Source organism: Oratosquilla oratoria, chromosome 12, assembly GCF_046742065.1.
Source record: "Oratosquilla oratoria isolate Oo_2021 chromosome 12, ASM4674206v1, whole genome shotgun sequence".
In the NCBI taxonomy this organism is placed as follows: domain Eukaryota; kingdom Metazoa; phylum Arthropoda; class Malacostraca; order Stomatopoda; family Squillidae; genus Oratosquilla; species Oratosquilla oratoria.
The window spans coordinates 9107149-9126088 of NC_134788.1; the positions used below are offsets into that span (position 1 = coordinate 9107149).

Genomic DNA, 18940 nt, shown 5'->3' on the forward strand with positions numbered 1-18940 from the left:
AGTCATTTAGTTACCACAAGACAACCCAGTGAGAAAGCATGTGAGAGAGAGAAGCAATTATACCTGTGTTTTCCAGATCTGGAGAAGGCATATGGTAGAAAAGATGGAAAAGGAGTATGGGAGACCTTGAGACTCTATGGAGTTGGGGGATAGAATTTTAAAGGTTGTGAAGATGTGTATGGAGGGTGTGAAAGTGGAAACTAAGAAGGTGAGATGTTTTAGGTGAATGTTGGTTTGAGGCATGGGTATGTGATGTCACCATAGCTAAATACACAGTTAAATGTCTGTACAGTTTTGCAAGAATTTGTTTGGCAAAAACCCTAGCAACATTAAAATTTTGAAAAGTTAAAACTATAGAATGTATTATATGTAAATTGGTCAACACATCCCCCACCGTAAGTACATTTTTCTACTAATTTTTCTGATTTTACTTCTTAATTTTATAGTGGTATAATAAAAACTGTCAAACAGATATGATTTTAAAAATAGTATTATAAGTAAAAATGTAGCACATACATCTACATTTCATACAATAATGTGAACTGTGGCTAAGCGTGTGGGGAGGGAAGGGGGGTGTGGGGCTGAGGTTTGTATGAAGCTACCGTTGTCTCACTCATCACTCACTATTGCTGCTATTGACGGAAAGTCCTAGATGTTCCTGTTATGCTTATGCCTCTTTCATAAATCCCTCATAGTCATGTGCCACAAACTTGATATGCTTTTACTCGAGGCTAATAGCAATAATACAAGAAAGGGACGGATGGGCAGATTATGCCTTCTTTGATTTACAAAAAGCATTTGACAAAGTACCACATAAAAAGCTACAAAGAAAAATTGAAACAATAGGTGGAGTCCCACAAGCTTCTGTATTGGCTCCAATAATATTTGCCATATATATTATATAAATGACATAGATGAAGGTGTGGAATGTTATATGAGCTTCTTTGCAGATGATGCAAAACTACTAAGAGAGTAGGTACAGAGGAAGATTGTAAATTACTACAAAAAGACTTGGACAAAGTTTGGGAATGGAGCCAAAATTGGAGTACGCTGTGACACTATGGACACCCAGTACTAAAAAGAACATAAAGAAATTAGAAAGAATTCAAATAGCAATGACAAAGATGGCACTAACACTCTCCAAATTGACATACAAACAAAGATTGGACAAACTTGAACCACCAACCCTGGAACAAAGAAGAGAAAGAGGAGATCTACTAACCATCTACAGAATTATGAAAGGGATGGAAGTCCTTGATAGAGATGATTTACTAAAGTGGGATAGGAGAACAACAAGACATGAAAAGAAACTTAAAAAGGATAGTTACAGGAGAGATCTGAAAAAGAATAGCTTCCCACACAGAGTGGTAGATATCTGGAACAGATTGAATGAGGAAACAGTGAGTGCAAAAACTATATAAGAATTTAAGATCAAACTGGATGTTGAAAGATACAAAAGTGGGTTACTATGAGCATAGCTCTCTTCCCATAAAATACAACTAAGTAAACGTGATTCTTCTGGAATCTTGTCTGCAACATCTGCTTCAAACAGGAAGTTTAGGTTGTCTTCATCTTGTTCATCTTCCTCTCTTGCCTTCTTGGTTTGAGATCTGGTAACTACTGTTACTGGATCCTCCATGTCAGATTCTTCATTGTTTGTCTGTCTGGTCATAGTCATTTACTGTCTTGAGACTAACCTGGACTATTCACCTACATCATTTTCAAGGAGGATGTCTATTTTCATGAAAGTAGCAGTTGCTGACAAGACTGACGAGTTAAACACCATATGAGGACGGAGCCTTTATTTGTATGACGGGGAAGGAACTGGAAGAGAAAAGAAGTAGGGGGAAGGAAAAGGAGGAGGAGGAGGAGAAGGGGGATTGAACACTGGGAAAAGTTGAGAATGCTGGCCCAAACGTCTGTGGGCAAAATGTTCACAAAGGGTGGTTTAAATTTTTAAAATTTTGCTGGCCATGGGTATTAGGGGAATTATGTGGGGTGAGATGTTGAACATGCCCCTATTTTGTTCAATTCTTTTCTCTTCCCATTCCCTCCTTTCCCCTTATTTAATCTCAAGCCTATGTATCTCAACTTGTACTTGAAAAAGCTGTAATAAGCGAAACGTCATACAAATAAAGGCTCCGTCCTCATATGGTGTTTAACTCGTCAGGATGTCTATTCTCTTCACTGGAAGTTCTGCTACTCCTACTTCAATGCCTACTGTCTGACCCTCTGTTTCAAGTAATACCTTAACTATTGATGCTAGTGTTGTCACTCTTCCAGCTAATCCCATGGTGAACTGACCTATGTGTCTGTTTTCTAATCCTGGTATCACGTTTTGCCTTCCAATGGTGTGGGATGCCCCTGTGTCATGCAGAGCCTTGACTGCATATTTCCTTTCACTCCTCTATGCTCCTATCTTGGCATCTTTCATATAAGGCAACCACTCCTGGCTTACTCCTGTATCTTCCATCTTGTCTAACCTACCTTTACCTACACAGCAATTGCTATTATCTTTACTTCTTGCTACTTCCTTCTCCCTTGTCTTGCCAGAGTCCCTTCTTTGTCTCCAGTCTTGTGTGTCCCCCTTGTTCCCATTTCCCTTGGGACAATTTTCCATCCCATGACCGTATTTTCTGCAGGTATAGCATCTATTATTTTTATTCACTTCCCTCCTGTTTCCTTCTACACACATTATCTCTTGCCTGGTTTGTTTGTTTCCCATTTCCTGGCTGTACCTTTGTCCATTTGGTCTAGCATAACAATCCTGAGTTCCTTGCCCAAATCTACCCCAGTTAAAACACTGGACTTGTCTCCTCCAATTATTTCCTACTTGTGGCTTCACATATCTCTGACTCAGAATCACATATGCATCTCTGTTCTCACTCCTCTGAGTTTGTATCATGTCTCGTCTAGATTCACTTGTCCTTAATACAAATTTTTCTGCAAAACTCACTGCCTGTAACAAAGTCTCACATCTCTGCATGGTCACATATAGCCTAGCCTCATTGTTCAATAAGTTAAGGAAGTGTTCTATTGCAAATACATCCATGATTTTCTTGGCAGTTATTACATTTTCTGCATGTAGCCATATGCCTAGGTTACTCCTTAGATTCCTGGCTAGATCCATATATCCATAACCAATATCCTGCCTAACCTCTCTGTATTTCCTTCTGAAATGTTCTGGGGTAATCTCATATGCCTTAAGCATTTCACCCTTAATCTGATCATAATTATATATACTTTCTTTGTCAAATACTATGTAGACACTTAAGGCTTTTGGGGGTAGGTTAGGTTTTATCATTGCTGACCAGAGGTTCCTTTTCCATCCCGTTTGTCATGCCATGCCTTCAAATGTTGAAAAGAACTATTCTGTTCCTTTTCACCAAATTTGGGAATAAGTTGGCTTGCTTTTTTGACAATATCTTTAACCTCTTCCATACGGTGCCGCCTACGTAGGCGGCATGAGGAGCAAGTGGATACGCGAGGCTGCCATATCAGCGTCTTGATTATATTTATTGTAGTTGTTCCTGCGTAACTGACATACTCTCTAAACTGGCTTCATCACATTTTCTATGGTTATCAAAATTCACGGGTGAAAAAGAGAACGATCGATATAAGCAGTGACTATTTTTTATGATGCGAGTATTATGTCGCAACATCGTACGTCTGGCAGCTAACGCTGCCCGCGAGATTTTAGCCCGGAGTGAAGTGGTTAATATTTCTCTCCCTACTCACTCAAGTTGATCGTTGCTCACACTGTCCTGCTTCTACTTTATTTCCCTTCGAGACTCTGTCCCTTGTCTAAGATTGACTTTGCTACTCCTCTCATCTCAACTTCCCTCACCTATCCTACTTTCACGTCTATTTCCCCCCATATCATGGTATCTTTCTCTTACCTGTGGAAATCACTCAAAGTTGTGAAATTCTGCCATTGGTCTAAGATTGATGCTACATCTTTCATCTCTACTTCCCTCACCTATCTTACTTTCAATTCTATTTTCCTCAACATCATGATATCTTTCTCTTACCTTTGGGAATCCCTCAAAATTATAATTATTGTCGATACAAATTAAACTGGTTGAACTAAACTTTTTTTTTTCTATTTGTATGCTTATTGTATGTAAACAATAAAATCTGATGGATGTGTTTTCGTTTTTTATGATCGATCATGATTTGAATTCACACAGTGTGACCTAACTTTATACAATTTTTTTCTATTTCATCTCAGGTATTTTGCACACATTAATTATTTCATCCAGTGAAGAAGAAAAATTATCCTGGACAGGTCCCCATTTATATGTCATGGTCTGGTGTGTTGTTTTTGATTTGCTGTATCAAGCTTGGTCACGATTTGATCAGTTCTATCAATCCAATTACCAGCATGCTTTATGCCCTTTGTTGGGAGATTTTTTCTCTTACACTGGATATGAAATAAAGGCAAACTGCAAAATATAACTATTTTACTTACATGATATAAAGTATTTACAAAATGAACTTACAAAAATATAAAGGGGTTTGAATGAAGGCACAAATGTGAATTGTGTGTTGGCACAGAACACAATCCTCCTTTTTATATGTGGGACACATACAAGTGCCAATGGCAGGTGCCATTTAGCTACATCTATAGGCATAGTCTGTATTCCTATTTACCTGGTTTCACATAATCCTTCCACTATATTTTTGTGTGAAGAAGGTTTACAATTTATCATTTCGCTTTTAATTTACATCCTCAGTACCTTTCCACTTCTGTTCCTATCTGGCACAACATGCCTCCCTCCAATTCTGTCCACTGGCTCATCTCCCCCAGTACCACTACATCCTCATTCCTCCCAGAACTTTCCACACACTCACATATAATCCCAAAATATTTCTCACTCCACACTCTTCTCGTAGGTTGTACACATTCATAAATCTTTATATGTTTTAACCTAGTCTCATTTTCACCCACATCCTTGATGACACTTTTTTCCATTTAAGTACATTTTAGCCATCTCATCATTCATCCACAGTGTCATTAATTCTCTTCCTCACTCTTTTTTCACTCTGATGCCCTATCTATCACACTCCAAAAGTCCACCTTCTCACAAACATACAACCAATTTCATCTCTTTTACTCTCATCTTTTCCACTTCCATGCACATTCAAAGACCCATTTACTAGGGTTTTAGTTATAATCTTCCTCCCAGACCCTGTTTTACCTTGGTCACTCAGTCTTTTGCTCCACATCTCTTTTGTAGAGGAGCCATGGCTACTAAGTAATTGGTTGCATTTGGGGCAAGTTGCTTTGGTCAGGCCTATTCTGTGTTGGTATTGTCCTAGTGCTGGACAATGACCTGGACACAGTTGTACTAGTGTTTCTTGTTTCTCTTTAGAGAAGTTTTTCTGCGGGTCAAAATTCTAAGGAGAGTTATTAGTGAAGGGTGTTTGATAAACAGTCTTAGAGTGTATTGTGATCTGATTGTGAATGTGTTTTTGTATGGATTTGTTGCATGGTGAAGGTGGTAGAATCTAGATGTATGAATTGTATATTTTTTCATTTAGTTAGTTGTGTTTATGTGAAGGAATGAGAAGGGGGAACCTTCATATGTCCATCTTATTTGCTACTCTCTTTAAATCTTATCTTTACCACCTCTATAACACCTCTTTGGAATGACATTTTTTCCCAAAGGTAGAAGCATTTGTTATTGGCTAATTGCACTGCATGGAAAACCATTCAGGACCTCCCCTTTGACCACTTCTTGATACAGGTAACCCTTGAACTTGCAGAAAGAATTAAGTCTACTTGCAAAATACTTACACTTCTAAAGTATAGATTTGAAAAAAAGGCCAGATTACACAGAAGAAAGAGGAAAGAATTTAGAAAACTTTGACATATCTCAGAATCTGTTCATAAATGAAACCACAAAAAGCCTTGCAAACACCATGCAAGTAAGAAATATCCCTTGAGACTACATAAAAAAGATATAACCCAAATTTCACACCCATGATAGCCTCCCTAATGAAATAAAAAGAGAAACACTATAAAATGGAAGAAGCTATAAGAACAAGAAATAAGATAACTACAGCAACTAAATAATGGGATGAAATAGATAAGCAGGAAAAAAAGAGAAAGCTGAGAAAAATATTTGTTTCATAAATGAGAAAATAAAAATGAAACAGATATGGAGTGGAGGTGAAGATGAGGAACATATGTCAGGAGACACATATTTAGGTAAAATATCTAGAAAAAAGCAACGTGCTAAATCCAAGACAATTTGGATTCAGACAAGGACGATCATGTGTCACCAATTTAATATGTTTCTATTCAAGGCTAATAGATATAATACAAGAAAGAGATGGATGGGCTGATTGCGCATTTCTAGATCTAAAAAAAGCTTTTGACAAAGTACCACATAAAAAGTTGCTTAAGAAATTAGAAACTGAAGGAGGAATACAGGGCAAACTACTAAATTGGATGGAAGACTTTTTGCAAGAAAGAAAAATGAGAGTAGTGATAAGAGACCAACACTCAAACTGGGATGAAGTAATAAGCGGTGTTCCATAAGGAATGGTTCTGGCCCCAATAATGTTTGCTATATATATTAACCTCTTCCATACGGTGCCGCCTACGTAGGCGTCATGAGGAGCAAGTGGATTCGCGACGCTACCATATCGGCGTCTTGATTATATTTATTGTAGTCGCCCCTGTGTTTTTACATTCTCCCAAATGTGGCCTGAATCCCATTCTGTGGTTTTCAAAATTCGCGGGTGAAAGAGAGAAAGATCGATATAAGCGGTGACTATATTTTATGATGCGAGTATTATTACGACACGTCGTACGGCTGGCATTGGCTGCTGCCTGTGAGATTTAAGTCCCGTAGTGAAGTGGTTAATGATATGGAGGAAGGAATTGAAAGCTATATGAGCTTCTTTGCAGATGATGCAAAACTATTGAAAAAAGTGAACACGGAAGAAGATTGTGAATCACTACAGAGAGATCTAAACAAAGTACAGGAATGGAGTAGGAAGTGGGAAATGGAGTTCAATACAAAGAAGTGTAGTATAATGGAATTTGGAAAAAGTAAAAACAAAATAACAGGATCATATAAATTGGGAGAAGAAGGAATAAAAAAAGTAGAATATGAAAAGGACCTGGGAGTCATTGTTATGAATAATATGTCACCTGAGAAACATATAAATAAGATTTTTGGAGAAACCTATAATTTAATATGAACAATCAAAGTTTCATTTACATATCTGGATGAAGAAATGGTGAAGAAAATTCTAATCACCCTGATAAGACCAAGATTGGAATATGCAGCAACGATATGGTCACCAAGTACAAAAAAATGTATAAAAAAACTTGAAAGAATACAAAGAGCAATTACAAAATTGGCACCTACACTCACAAAACTATCATATGAAGAGAGACTAGCAAAACTTGAACTAAAGACACTAGAGCAAGGAAGAGAGAGAGGAGATTTGATAACTATTTACAGAATCATGAAAGGCATAGAAATTACTGATAGAGAGAATCTGATAAAATGGGATGATAGAAATACAAGAGGACATGGAAAGAAAATAAAAAAGGACAGCTATAGAAGAGACCTGAAAAAGAACAGCTTTCCTCACAGAGTAATAGACAGTTGGAACAAGTTAGATGAGAAAGTGGTGTGTGCAAAAACAATACATGAATTTAAAAATAGTTTAGATAAAATGAGATATGAAAACGGGACACCACGAGCATAGCTCCCCTTCCTGTAAAATACAACTAGGTAAATACAAGTAGGTAAATACATAGCTATGACTGAAGTTGTCACTTTTGCCCATAGTCAAAACAAAACTCAAAATTATTTACTTCATCTTCATATGAAGAAGTCAGAGCAACAGGAAACAAAATATCATTACCAAAACAACAGTGCAACAATGTGAAGATTTCTACAAAATAAGTTTCAAACATACAACACTGTAAAGGCAATAAGGAACTAGGATCTCTTGGCCAATTCATCAGGAGGTGCTCAGATATCTGCCAGGGTATATTAGTACAACAGGAAAATTCGTAAATATATTGGTAATATCAATATGAAATCATAAGTAACCATTAATGGCAATTATAACTAGTTGGTTCTTCCTTGTTTCCTCCTTAATATATTGGTACAATGTTGGCATTTTTCTAGTCTTTTGATATTTTTCCTTCTTTAAGTGAGCAATTTATTATGTTATATGTTTTGTCCATTAGACCTTCTTTGCATTCTTTTAGTATCCAATTTGCAATTCTGTCTGGGCCATGCAATTTCTTAACATCAAGGTTTGTTAATTGCTCCCCTATTTCTTTTTGTGTTATTATTATGTCACTTATGGGGGAAGATCACACTTCACCTCCTTTGTCCCAATACTGTACCTTTGCACTAGTGAAAACTGACTTGACGTGATTATTAATGACTTCAGCCATTTTTAGATCTTCTGTGTATTCTGTATTTCTTTGGTTTAGTTTCACCATTTCCTGTTTATTTTTAAGTTTACCATTCACATATCTATAGAATAGTTTGGGTTGCTCTTTGCATTTTTCTATAATGTCTTTTTCATAGTTCCTTTTTTCCTCTCTTTGCACTTTTACATACTCATTTCTATAGTTTATATATATTTGCCATTTGCCATTTTCCATTTTTTTTATCTTTCCATCTTTTCCAAACTTTGTCTCTTCTATCTTTTGCCTCACTGCATTTTGTGTTGAATCAGCATTTAATGTACACTCTTGTTTCTGTCTTGGTACCTATTCACTCCTTCATTATAGTTATCCATCAAGATCTCCCATTTCTCTTTGACTTTTTTCTCTTCCATGTAGATTTTTTCCCAATTTGCATCCTGAAAGAATTTCTTTAGTTTTCCAAAGTCTGTTTTGATGTACATCAATCTTCCTTTCCTATACTTGTCATTTCTCTCCATATATATTTCCTCTTTTAGTTCAGTCTCTGTAAGTATATGGTCACTCTTTCCAAATGGTGTCTTGTATACAATTTTATCCATAATTTCAGGTTCTGTTGTAAATATTAAATCCAGTCTCAACGGTTCCTCACTATTTCTGTATCTGATGTTTTCATTGACCCATTGTGTCATTGTACTGTATATTCCATGGTCATGTTCAGTAATACATACCCCACAGATCCGCTCTGCCTTTCATTGTCATTTCCTCTAAACAAAATTCTTTCCAGTTAAAGTCCCCCATAATTACCGGGTTATCTCCACCCTTAAGTATCTTGTTTAATGAATGTCTTGTATCTTCTAGCATTTTCACATGCTCATTCTCTTTCTAAGAGTCATTTTGGGGGTACATAGATCACCACAAACTTTCTACTTTTCATGTCCATGTTTTCAACTTTTATCATGATCAGTTCTACCATGTGGATGGTACCACCAATGTGGCTCTTCACATGTGCATTAAGAACATAAGAACATAAGAATGAAAGAGACTGCATGAGAACATAAGGCCTACACTAGGCAGCTCCGTATCCATCACCACCTGTCATCCCCATCCATAAAGTTGTGTAATCATTTCTTAAAACAACTGATAGTTTCAGCGCTTACTACATGGTTACTAAGTCTATTCCATTTGTAGACCACCCTATTAGTAAACCAATTCTTGCCTATTTCCTTCTTAAATCTAAATCTATCCAATTTAAGACCATTACTATTACTGCAAGTCCTGCCCTGTTTCTCCACATTCCATGATGTCATACTAGTAGGGTCATTACCACCAATTGTGTCATTACCACCAATTGCAACATTACCACCAATTGCATTGTTACCTCCAATTGAGTTTTTACCAACACCAGAAAACAGGAAAATAGCAAAAAAGGTATGCAAGATCAAACTAAACACAGAAAGCTACCCTTTACCATCATAGACATGGAAAAAGCCATCAAGAGGCTGAAAACCTCACATACAGAAGGACCAGACAATAAATCAGTCTCCCACTGGAAACACTTGGGCTCTTTAATAGTAAAAGTGCTTAAAGTGAACTGCTTTAATGAGAAAGAAAAGGAGTACAAGAAGAAGCTGGGAGAGGAGTGGGAGGGAATGAAGGATAGAGTAGAACTAAGAGTGGAGGAATGGGGATGGTTCAAGTAGGGAGTCACAAGGTGTGCAAAGATGGTGTGTGGAACAATGAGGACAGGAGGAAATAGAAGGAAGGGTAGTGAGTGGTGGGATGAGGAAGCAAAGAAGGTTGTAGAAAAGAAGAAGCAAGCATTCACAGATTGGTTACAAAATAGGATGAGAGAATCATATGAGAGGTACAAAGAAAAGAGAAGTAAAGCATAAGATAAAGGAGGTAAAGAGAGGAGCAGATGTGAAATGGGGTAAGAGTATGACAAAATTTAGAAAATAATAAGATGTTTTGGGAAGAAATTAAGAGGGGAAAAGGAGGTGAATCAAGTAGAGAAGAAAAGATAAAAGGTGCAGATGGAGAGATGATAATAAAAGAGACGGCAGTAAGAGGAAGATGGGTATATTATTTTAGGGAGTTGTTAAATGTGAAGGAGGATAGAGAGGAAAAGGTAGTTGCAGTAGGAAGCACTAAGAAAATTAAAGTGATGAGAAAGGAAAATTGAGGAGAAATAAGGAAAGACGAGGTGAAGGCAGTTAAGATGATTAGAGCAGGTAAGGCAGCTGGGTTGGATGGGTGTCATGCAGGAGGTAAAAAAAAAAAAATAATAATAAATATATATACACAATGATAGTGGACTGGCTGGTGAGGTTATTTAATGCTTGTTTAAGAGAGGGTAGAGTGCCAGAGGACTGGAGGAGTGCCTGTATAGTTCCACTCTTCAAGGGAAAAGGGGACAAGTGTGAGTATAGTAGTTTCAAAGGGATCAGCTTGTTAAGTGTAGTTGGGAAGACTTATGGGAGGGTCTTGATTGAGAGGATTAGGAGAGGAACAGAAGGAATAATTCGTGAGGAACAGTGTGGGTTTAGGACAGGTAGGGGTTGCATGGATCAGAATTTTGTGGTAAGATAGATATGAGAGAAAGTTTTAAGAAAAGGTAAGGATGTTTTTTGAGCTTTTATGGATTTGGAAAAGGCTTATGACGGGGTAGACAGGAAGGCAGTGGGAGATATTGCAGATATATGGTATAAGAGGAAAGCTTTTAAGATCAGTCGAGTTTTTACAAGAGTAGTAGAGCTTGTGTTAAAATCAGAAATGGAAAGAGTGAGTGGTTTGAGGTAAAGGTGGGACTTTGCCAGGGATGTGTTATGTTGCCTTGGCTGTTCAATCTATACATGGATGAGGTGGTGTGAGAGGTAAATGCAAGGGTAATGGGTTGGGGATTGGAGATGGTTAAAGAAAACAGAAAAGTGGGAGATAAACCAGTTGTTTTTTATTGATGACACTGTACTTGTGGCAGGATCAGAGGAGGGACTGTGGAATTTAGTGACAGAATTTGGGAAGGTATGTGAAAGGAGGAAGTTGAAGATAAATGTGGGTATGAGTAAAAGGAAGGTGATGAGATGTACAAGGGGAGAAAGTGGCAGCAGACTGGAAGTGAGTATTAAGGGAGAGAGACTAGAGGAAGTAGATAGTTTTAGATACTTGGGTGCGAATGTGACAGGAAAGGGAGGAGTGGAGGTGGAGGTAGAATGTAGATTGAGAGAAGTGAGTAAATGCCTTGGGGGATTAAAAAGTGTAATGAGAAATAGACATTTGGGAATGGATGATTAGAGTAGATTGTATGAAGGAGTGATTGTGCCAACAGCACTGTACGGGTCAGAAACATGGAACATAAGAGAGGAAGAAAGGAGGAGCTTGAATGTGTTTGAGATGAGGTGCCTGAGAAGTATGATAGGAGTTACTAGGCTGGATAGAGTGAGAAATGAGGAGGTGAGGAGAAAGAATGGGGGTGGAAAAGGGAATTGGGAGATAGGATTGATGAAAAAGTATTGGGATGGTTTGGACACATGGAAAGAATGAGTGAAGAAAGATTAGTAAAAGAGGTGTGAAAGGCAGATGTGGAGGGAGTGAACATGAGGGGGCAACCAAAGATGAGATGGATGGATGGGGTAAAAGGGACATTGGGAAAGAGGGGAATATCTGTTGAGGAAGGACGGGAGTAGACAGAAGATAGGGGTGAATGGAGAATGGTCATGTATTTACCTAGTTGTATTTACCTAGTTGTATTTTGCGGGAAGGGGAGCTATGCTCGTGTTGTCCCGCCTTTGTATCTTGCAGTGTCTAGTTTGTTTTTAAACTCATGAATGGTTTTTGCGCATACTATTTCATTGTCCAGTTTGTTCCAAGTGTCCAAAACTCTATGAGGAAAACTGTTTTTCTTCAGTTCTCTTCTATAGCTATGTTTTTTTATTTTCTTTCCATGTCCTCTTGTGTTTCTTTTGTCCCAGTTAAGTAAGTTCTCACTATCGAGTACCTCTGTGCCTTTCATGATTCTGTAGATGGTCAATAGGTCACCTCTCTCTCTTCTTTGCTCCAGTGTCGGTAACTCCAGTTTAGCCAATCTCTCTTCGTATGATAGGTTTGCAAGTGCAGGTGCCATTTTTGTAGCTGCTCTTTGGATTCTTTCTATTTTCTTTATATTCTTTTTGGTACTGGGGGACCACAATGTCGCTGCACACTCTAATCTAGGCCCCATCAATGCAACCAATATTTTTTTCATCATGTCTTGGATGATGCTGTGATGTATGGAAGGGAGTGGGGGTGAGGGAGTATGTGTGAAAAGTAAATTAACACAGCTCAAAGGAATTTCTCCCCATCTTCTCCATTTCTGCATGAGAGGATGGAGAGGGGGGGGGGGTTGCTGATTTAATGAAGCAGCCTTGCTGTGGATGTGCTGTGTCTTGCAACACTGCTTCTGACCCAGGGCAGTGGACGAGATGCAGGGATGACCTGTCATCCAGGAGGATCCAAGATAAGAGGGAGGGGGGTGGATGGGAGTGGAGTATGTGGGGATGGAATGGGTGGGAGTGGATTTTATGCCTTTCTTTTTTGGCTACCTCCCTTGTAACTTTGGTATATGTATACAATAGTAAAAGACCTGACAGGTATCATACATTCCTGGCCTCACAGTGGCATCCCAACAATCTGGAAAAGAACATACATAATCCCCATCCTAAAACCAGTCAGCAAACCCTGTATCCCAAAGAACAATCCTCTCAACCTTATTTAAACTGATGTAAAAAGAATTATCCTAGAAAGAATCAAAACACATACCTGCCTCACCAAATCAACATGGATTCTTGATACGAAGTTATAGGGTGGGAAATATGGAGCAGGTAGAAAGTTATAGATATCTGGTAATTGGTGCACATGAAAATGGAAGACTGGTAAATTAAAAAAAGGGGAGAATAGATTTGGACAAGTAAAAGATGTCATTAGAAGCAATGAAAATAGTTATGAAGCAATAATTGTGCACATTGTTTTGTATGGGAGCAAGACCTGGGTGTTGAATGTAAAAGAGAAACGTGTGGAGGAAGTGGAAATGAGATACTTAGGATTACACATGGAAATGAAAAATATGACAAAGTGAGGAACAGATGAAATTGGAGAAAAATAGAGCATGTCATGAGAATGGATGAGAATAGATATCCTTGGAAATGAAAGCAAGAGGTAGATCAAAGAAAAGATGGGTGGATGGGGCAGATGAAGAAAAAGAGAAAGTGAGGATGTCTGACAAGCAAATATGTGCATGGATGATAGAGTTGGAGAAGAATGTATAGAATAAGGTAACATGCCCTTGAAAGGCATGCACCAGGGAAGAACTGGTAGTATTTATGGGTGAAAAACAAGGTACAAATTTCATATAGTTTAGATAGGAAAGAGACATACCTAGTCACTTTGCATTACAAGTAATGTCATTATTTGAAAAAAATAGATATTCATTTGGCTACTTGTAATTACCTTTATTAGTCATTAAAGTTTCATACTGTTTCATTTGATCCCTTTTTTATGAGCTAACTTCTGAACAGTCATTTATTTGCAAGTCTATTAATGCTCAGGACATGTTTGGATTTAAGTATTAAAGGTAAGTAACCCTTTACATACCTTCTGAAAGGGTTACACAGAACTGAATGAAATAATCTAATGGTAGCCAGAATAAAAAGTCAAGTACTTTTTCATACAAATGTGGTAAAAAATTAATGACTGAAGATTAATTGTTTCTCCCCCTTTTGTTGCAGATATCATACAGGAGCTCCGTTCTACCAAGACAGCCACAGGTATCACAATGAGACCAAGTCTACTCCTCCTTACTGAGAAGCCTTTTGGTGATGTTGGAGCTGTCCGAGAAGTTATGACTGACTCTTGGGATGAGGACCCTTCCAAAAGGCCGGACTTCAGGACCCTAAAGAATAGACTCAAGTGTATGAAAGAAGGAGGGTGAGTGGCTTATATGGAGTTAGAGAGGCACAATGTCCCCTTACTGTCGGTACACGGTGATCAGATGAATCTCATGTAAAGTGAATGAGTAATAATGGATGATGTAGAGATAGTGTAAACAAGTTAGGCAGAAGATAGAGATTAAAATTGTTTCACAGAGATGGGAGTGTATTTACCTAGTTGTATTTACCTAGTTGTAATATACAGGAGGGGAGCTATGCTCGTGGTGACCCGTCTTTGTATCTCTCTGCATCAAGTTTTATCTTAAAATCTTGTATAGTGTTTGCACATACTGTTTTGTTGTCTAATTTGTTCCATGTATTAATTGCTCTGTGTGGGAAACTGTTCCTTTTCAAATTTTTTCTATAGCTATCTTTTTTCAGTTTTTTTCTGTGTCCTCTCGTTTTACCGATGTCCCACACTAACAGGTCGTTCCTGTCTAAAACTTCCATTCCTTTCATTATTCTGTAGATAGTCAGCAAATATCCTCTTTCTCTTCTTTGTTCCAGTGTTGGTAGGTTCAGTTTGGATAGTCTGCTCATATGTTAGTTCAGCGAGAGTCGGTGCTAGTTTGGTTGTCGCTCTTTGTAATCTTTCTAGTATGTGAAATTTTGCAGCATCCCCTTTCAGAAACTGAATGTTATAGTAGGGCTTGTAAGTGCAAATGATGTACCATCTAGTTCCCTCTTTTGCCCACCATGTAGGGAAAAAAAAAGAGCATGCTAGAATGGCTGCCACAGGGAAGTAAGATAGAATGGCTTCTAGTTACTTCAAAGTACTTGAGAGTTTGGAGAAAGGTACACAGTGATCCCCTTTATCTAGTCTTATCTGTTTACTTAACCCATACAGCGTTGGAGCCAAAATAAATGTTTTCTTTTTTATTGCTTAAATCAACTCAAAATGATGTAAAACCAACAAATCTTGTTTATTTTGATTCATCTTAGCCTAAAAGTAGAGAAACTGGGTAAATATTTTTTAGATGTACATGTGAAAGTTTGGTAGTACATCCGTAGATTTTTTTCACTCCTCACACGGGTTGAACGATGTAGTATTTTTCAGGGAAGCTTTGTTAGAATTTCAGAGAGTTAAGAAATTTTACGTTTATAATGTTTCAAATCAATGTACAGTCACCCATAATAGGCTGACACTTATGAAAAATGTGCTTATAAATAGTTTTTGTGGATTTTTGGCAAATATTTATCACTTTGTTATGTGGTAAATTGATTTATATATATATATATATATATATATATATATAATTTCATGGAGGATAGATGATTGTGGTGTTTCTTATTGTTTTGGTAAATGTTTTAGTAAGCATCCATCACGCCATTATTGCCCAGCCACATTTTGTATTACGCATTTATTACGAAAATTGGCAGTGTGAAATTACCAGTTCTATGTATCTGAATATGCACAAAATAGTACCTGCCTAACTGTCGAAGTACAATTTCACCACCTCGTATTTCGTTTTGTACACCAGAGTTGCCTAAATTACGTCCTAAAGGCCAATTTTATACCCCAATTTACCCCCTGAAAAATTGCTGCCAGGGTTGCCATTTTTGTTAATAAGTAAAAAATTCTGAGTGTCTTTTATAGCCAATGGATAGGGTTACTTGGTCATTACCATGGATTTGACCCTTGATGTAATGCCTTTTTTGGCATTTTTTTTTTATTTGCAGCATACGACATATGCCGCTGATGCTGTAGGGGTTAATTGTAGTATAAGGGAAAAGAAATACTGTTGTGGGGTCCTGTCTTTGTCTGTCATACCTTATTATTTTCTTATGGTTTTAGTTTGGTCTGTTGTCATCTAAGCTATTCTAGGAATTCTAGCATCTACATGAAAAAACTGTTTCTTGACATCCTCCAGACATGACTTCTTTAGATGTTCCTGGTGCAGCCCCTAGGGGATGACAACTCGGTCTCTGGACTGGGCCCAAGATCTCTCAATCAATTTCATTTGTATTTTTTACACTTATTTGCACATGGAGAGCTAACTGCTGGTGACTACTCTCCTCTTCCTACAACTTTTAGCCAGTGACAGAGAAACAGTCCCACACTGTTGAGGAGTCTGAGCCAAGGAGGCTTGTAGCTGTGGTTGAAGCTATCACCTATACTTGGACTGTTAGAGCAGGTAACATTCACTGCTAGGAATTGGATAGGATATAAACACAGACAACAGTCCAAAGTTTTTTCCCAGAGAGATCTGTGGGAGGTTCCATGGGCTATTACCATTTGCTTTGGGGCTGCAGGTCTTCCACTTAGTGAAACTTGAGGCAGTGATTGATTCACTTGACTACTTAAACATCTACAATAGCCTATTACCTGCACTGCACAACACATCCATATAAAAACAAATTCACTCTCAGATCACAGAACAATCACCTCAACACCAATCACTGAACTCTGTCCATCCTGAGGAAAACTAGCTTGGTTCTAAGAAATGAGATTAAGGAAATGATAGGTAGCTCCCTGTCCCAGTCTGATCATTCAGCTGCTTTTCCTGTTTTATGGCTTGGTAGATAGATTCCTTAAAATGTGTCTTTTTGGCACTAAACATTTATGTGATTATCAGATTTTAACAGATCCTCGTTTAATAGTACCTGGTTATGGTAGCATGTAATTGCCTGCTGCACCAAATGATACTGTGTGCCATAGTCCCCACAACATTCATTCTCCTTAATTAAGAATCTTAAAGGAAATGAAAAATGAGATTGTTGTTCCATTAGAAATAATTTTCAAGAAATCCATCATATCCCGAGATGTCCCAAGAGAATGGAAGCTAGCTAACGTTACTCCCATATTCAAAAAAGGTGACAAAAAGAAACCAAATAACTATAGGCCTATAAGTTTGACTTCAATCGTAGGAAAAATAATGGAAACTATCATCAGAGATGCTATCGAACATCATTTAGAAAGTAACCGTTTGATAAATGATAGCCAACATGGTTTCAGACGGAAACATTTTTGCGTGACTAACTTACTCGAGTTCTACAACACAGTTATCTCGAATTATGACAAAAGAAACAATATAGATTTAATATATCTAGACTTTGCAAAAGCTTTTGATACCGTCCCACATGAAAGACTACTTACTAAATTAGCTTTGCATGGAATAAGTGGTAGCCTATTAAGTTGGACTAGTAATTGGTTGAATGGTCGAAAACAGAGAGTTGTTTTAAATGGAAAAACTTCTGGATGGAAAAGTGTTGCAAGTGGAGTTCCTCAGGGTTCCGTTCTTGGGCCACTTCTATTCATAGTATATATAAATGATATAGACCATGGACTAAAATCTACTGTTTCCAAATTTGCTGATGATACAAAACTGTGCGGAGTGGCAAATGATCACTCAAACCAATTAGATATTCAAGTAGATTTAGATAAATTACAGCAATGGTCTGAAAAGTGGCTAATGAAATTTAACACAAGTAAATGCAAGGTAATGCACGTAGGTACAAATAACAGTAAGTACGATTACAAGTTATTTGGTAATTCGTTAACAAAAGTGGATAGTGAAAAAGATCTCGGCGTAATTATCAGTAACGACCTCAAATCATCCAAGCAGTGTATTTCAGCCTCTGAGAAAGCAAATAAGATTCTAGGACTCATTGCGCAATCTTTTGATTTCAAAAGTCCATCACTCATTAACAAGCTATAGAAATCGTTAGTTCGTCCACATTTGGAATATGCTGTTTCTGTATGGTCACCGAATCTCATTAAAGACATTGACAGACTGGAAAAAGTACAACGGCGAGCCACAAAACTGATTCCAAATATCAAAAATAAATCATACGAAAATCGACTAAAACACATGAATCTGTTTTCCCTAAAAAAGCGTAGACTCAGAGGTGACTTGATACAGGTCTTTAAGATTTTAAAGGGAATTGACAACATCAAAAGTGACAACATTTTCACATTGAATGAGAATCAGACAAGAAACAATGGTCTCAAACTATCCGGAAATAGATTCAATTTAGAAGTACTGTAGGTAGAAACAACTTTGCCAACCGTGTAGTAAATGAATGGAATAAACTTCCTGCACAGGTAGTGCAATGTAGTTCAGTTCGAAGCTTTAAGAATCAGTTAGATAAATACCTAAGTAAGATGCTGTAATGATTATAATTTATCTTATATTATTTGTTTTTGTTTTGTTATCATTTGTCTGTCTGATTTTCATTTATTAGTTATATGTCAATTTATTATTATTTACTATTTACCTGTTTGTTTATTATTTAACTATACCTATGCATTTATTTATGTATTTTATTTGTTATTTACATTATTATAGTTTTTATTTATTGTTTTATTATTATGATTTTCTTTTCGCATCCGACCTAGATATGGATCAAAAGGTCTCCTGTCGGCATGCTCCGCCTTTGTAATCCTTTGTAATAGTTGAGGAATGAAGGACATGGTCTACCTTATGTTTACAAAGATCTCCAAGTTTCTTTATATACCCCATCTGATATTTACTTGACCGTACTACAATACTCGCCAAAAGTATGCGACCCCTATTCCTTGCAGCTGCTTATGAGGAAAATAGGAAGGCATTTTCTGAGGTGAAATTAT

The 18940-nt window shown here is 37.4% G+C and overlaps 1 protein-coding gene across 6 annotated transcripts in view; it reads left to right on the forward strand.

The window, feature by feature from the left end:
- The window catches only part of LOC143030942 (receptor-type guanylate cyclase Gyc76C-like), a 236981-nt gene that overhangs the window by 189089 nt on the left and 28952 nt on the right, over positions 1-18940 (forward strand). For all 6 annotated transcript variants that reach the window (XM_076194229.1, XM_076194230.1, XM_076194228.1 and 3 more), the window contains one exon: positions 14170-14368. In XM_076194229.1, coding sequence (XP_076050344.1) covers positions 14170-14368 — 199 coding nt within the window. The remainder of the gene's footprint in view (positions 1-14169; positions 14369-18940) is intronic.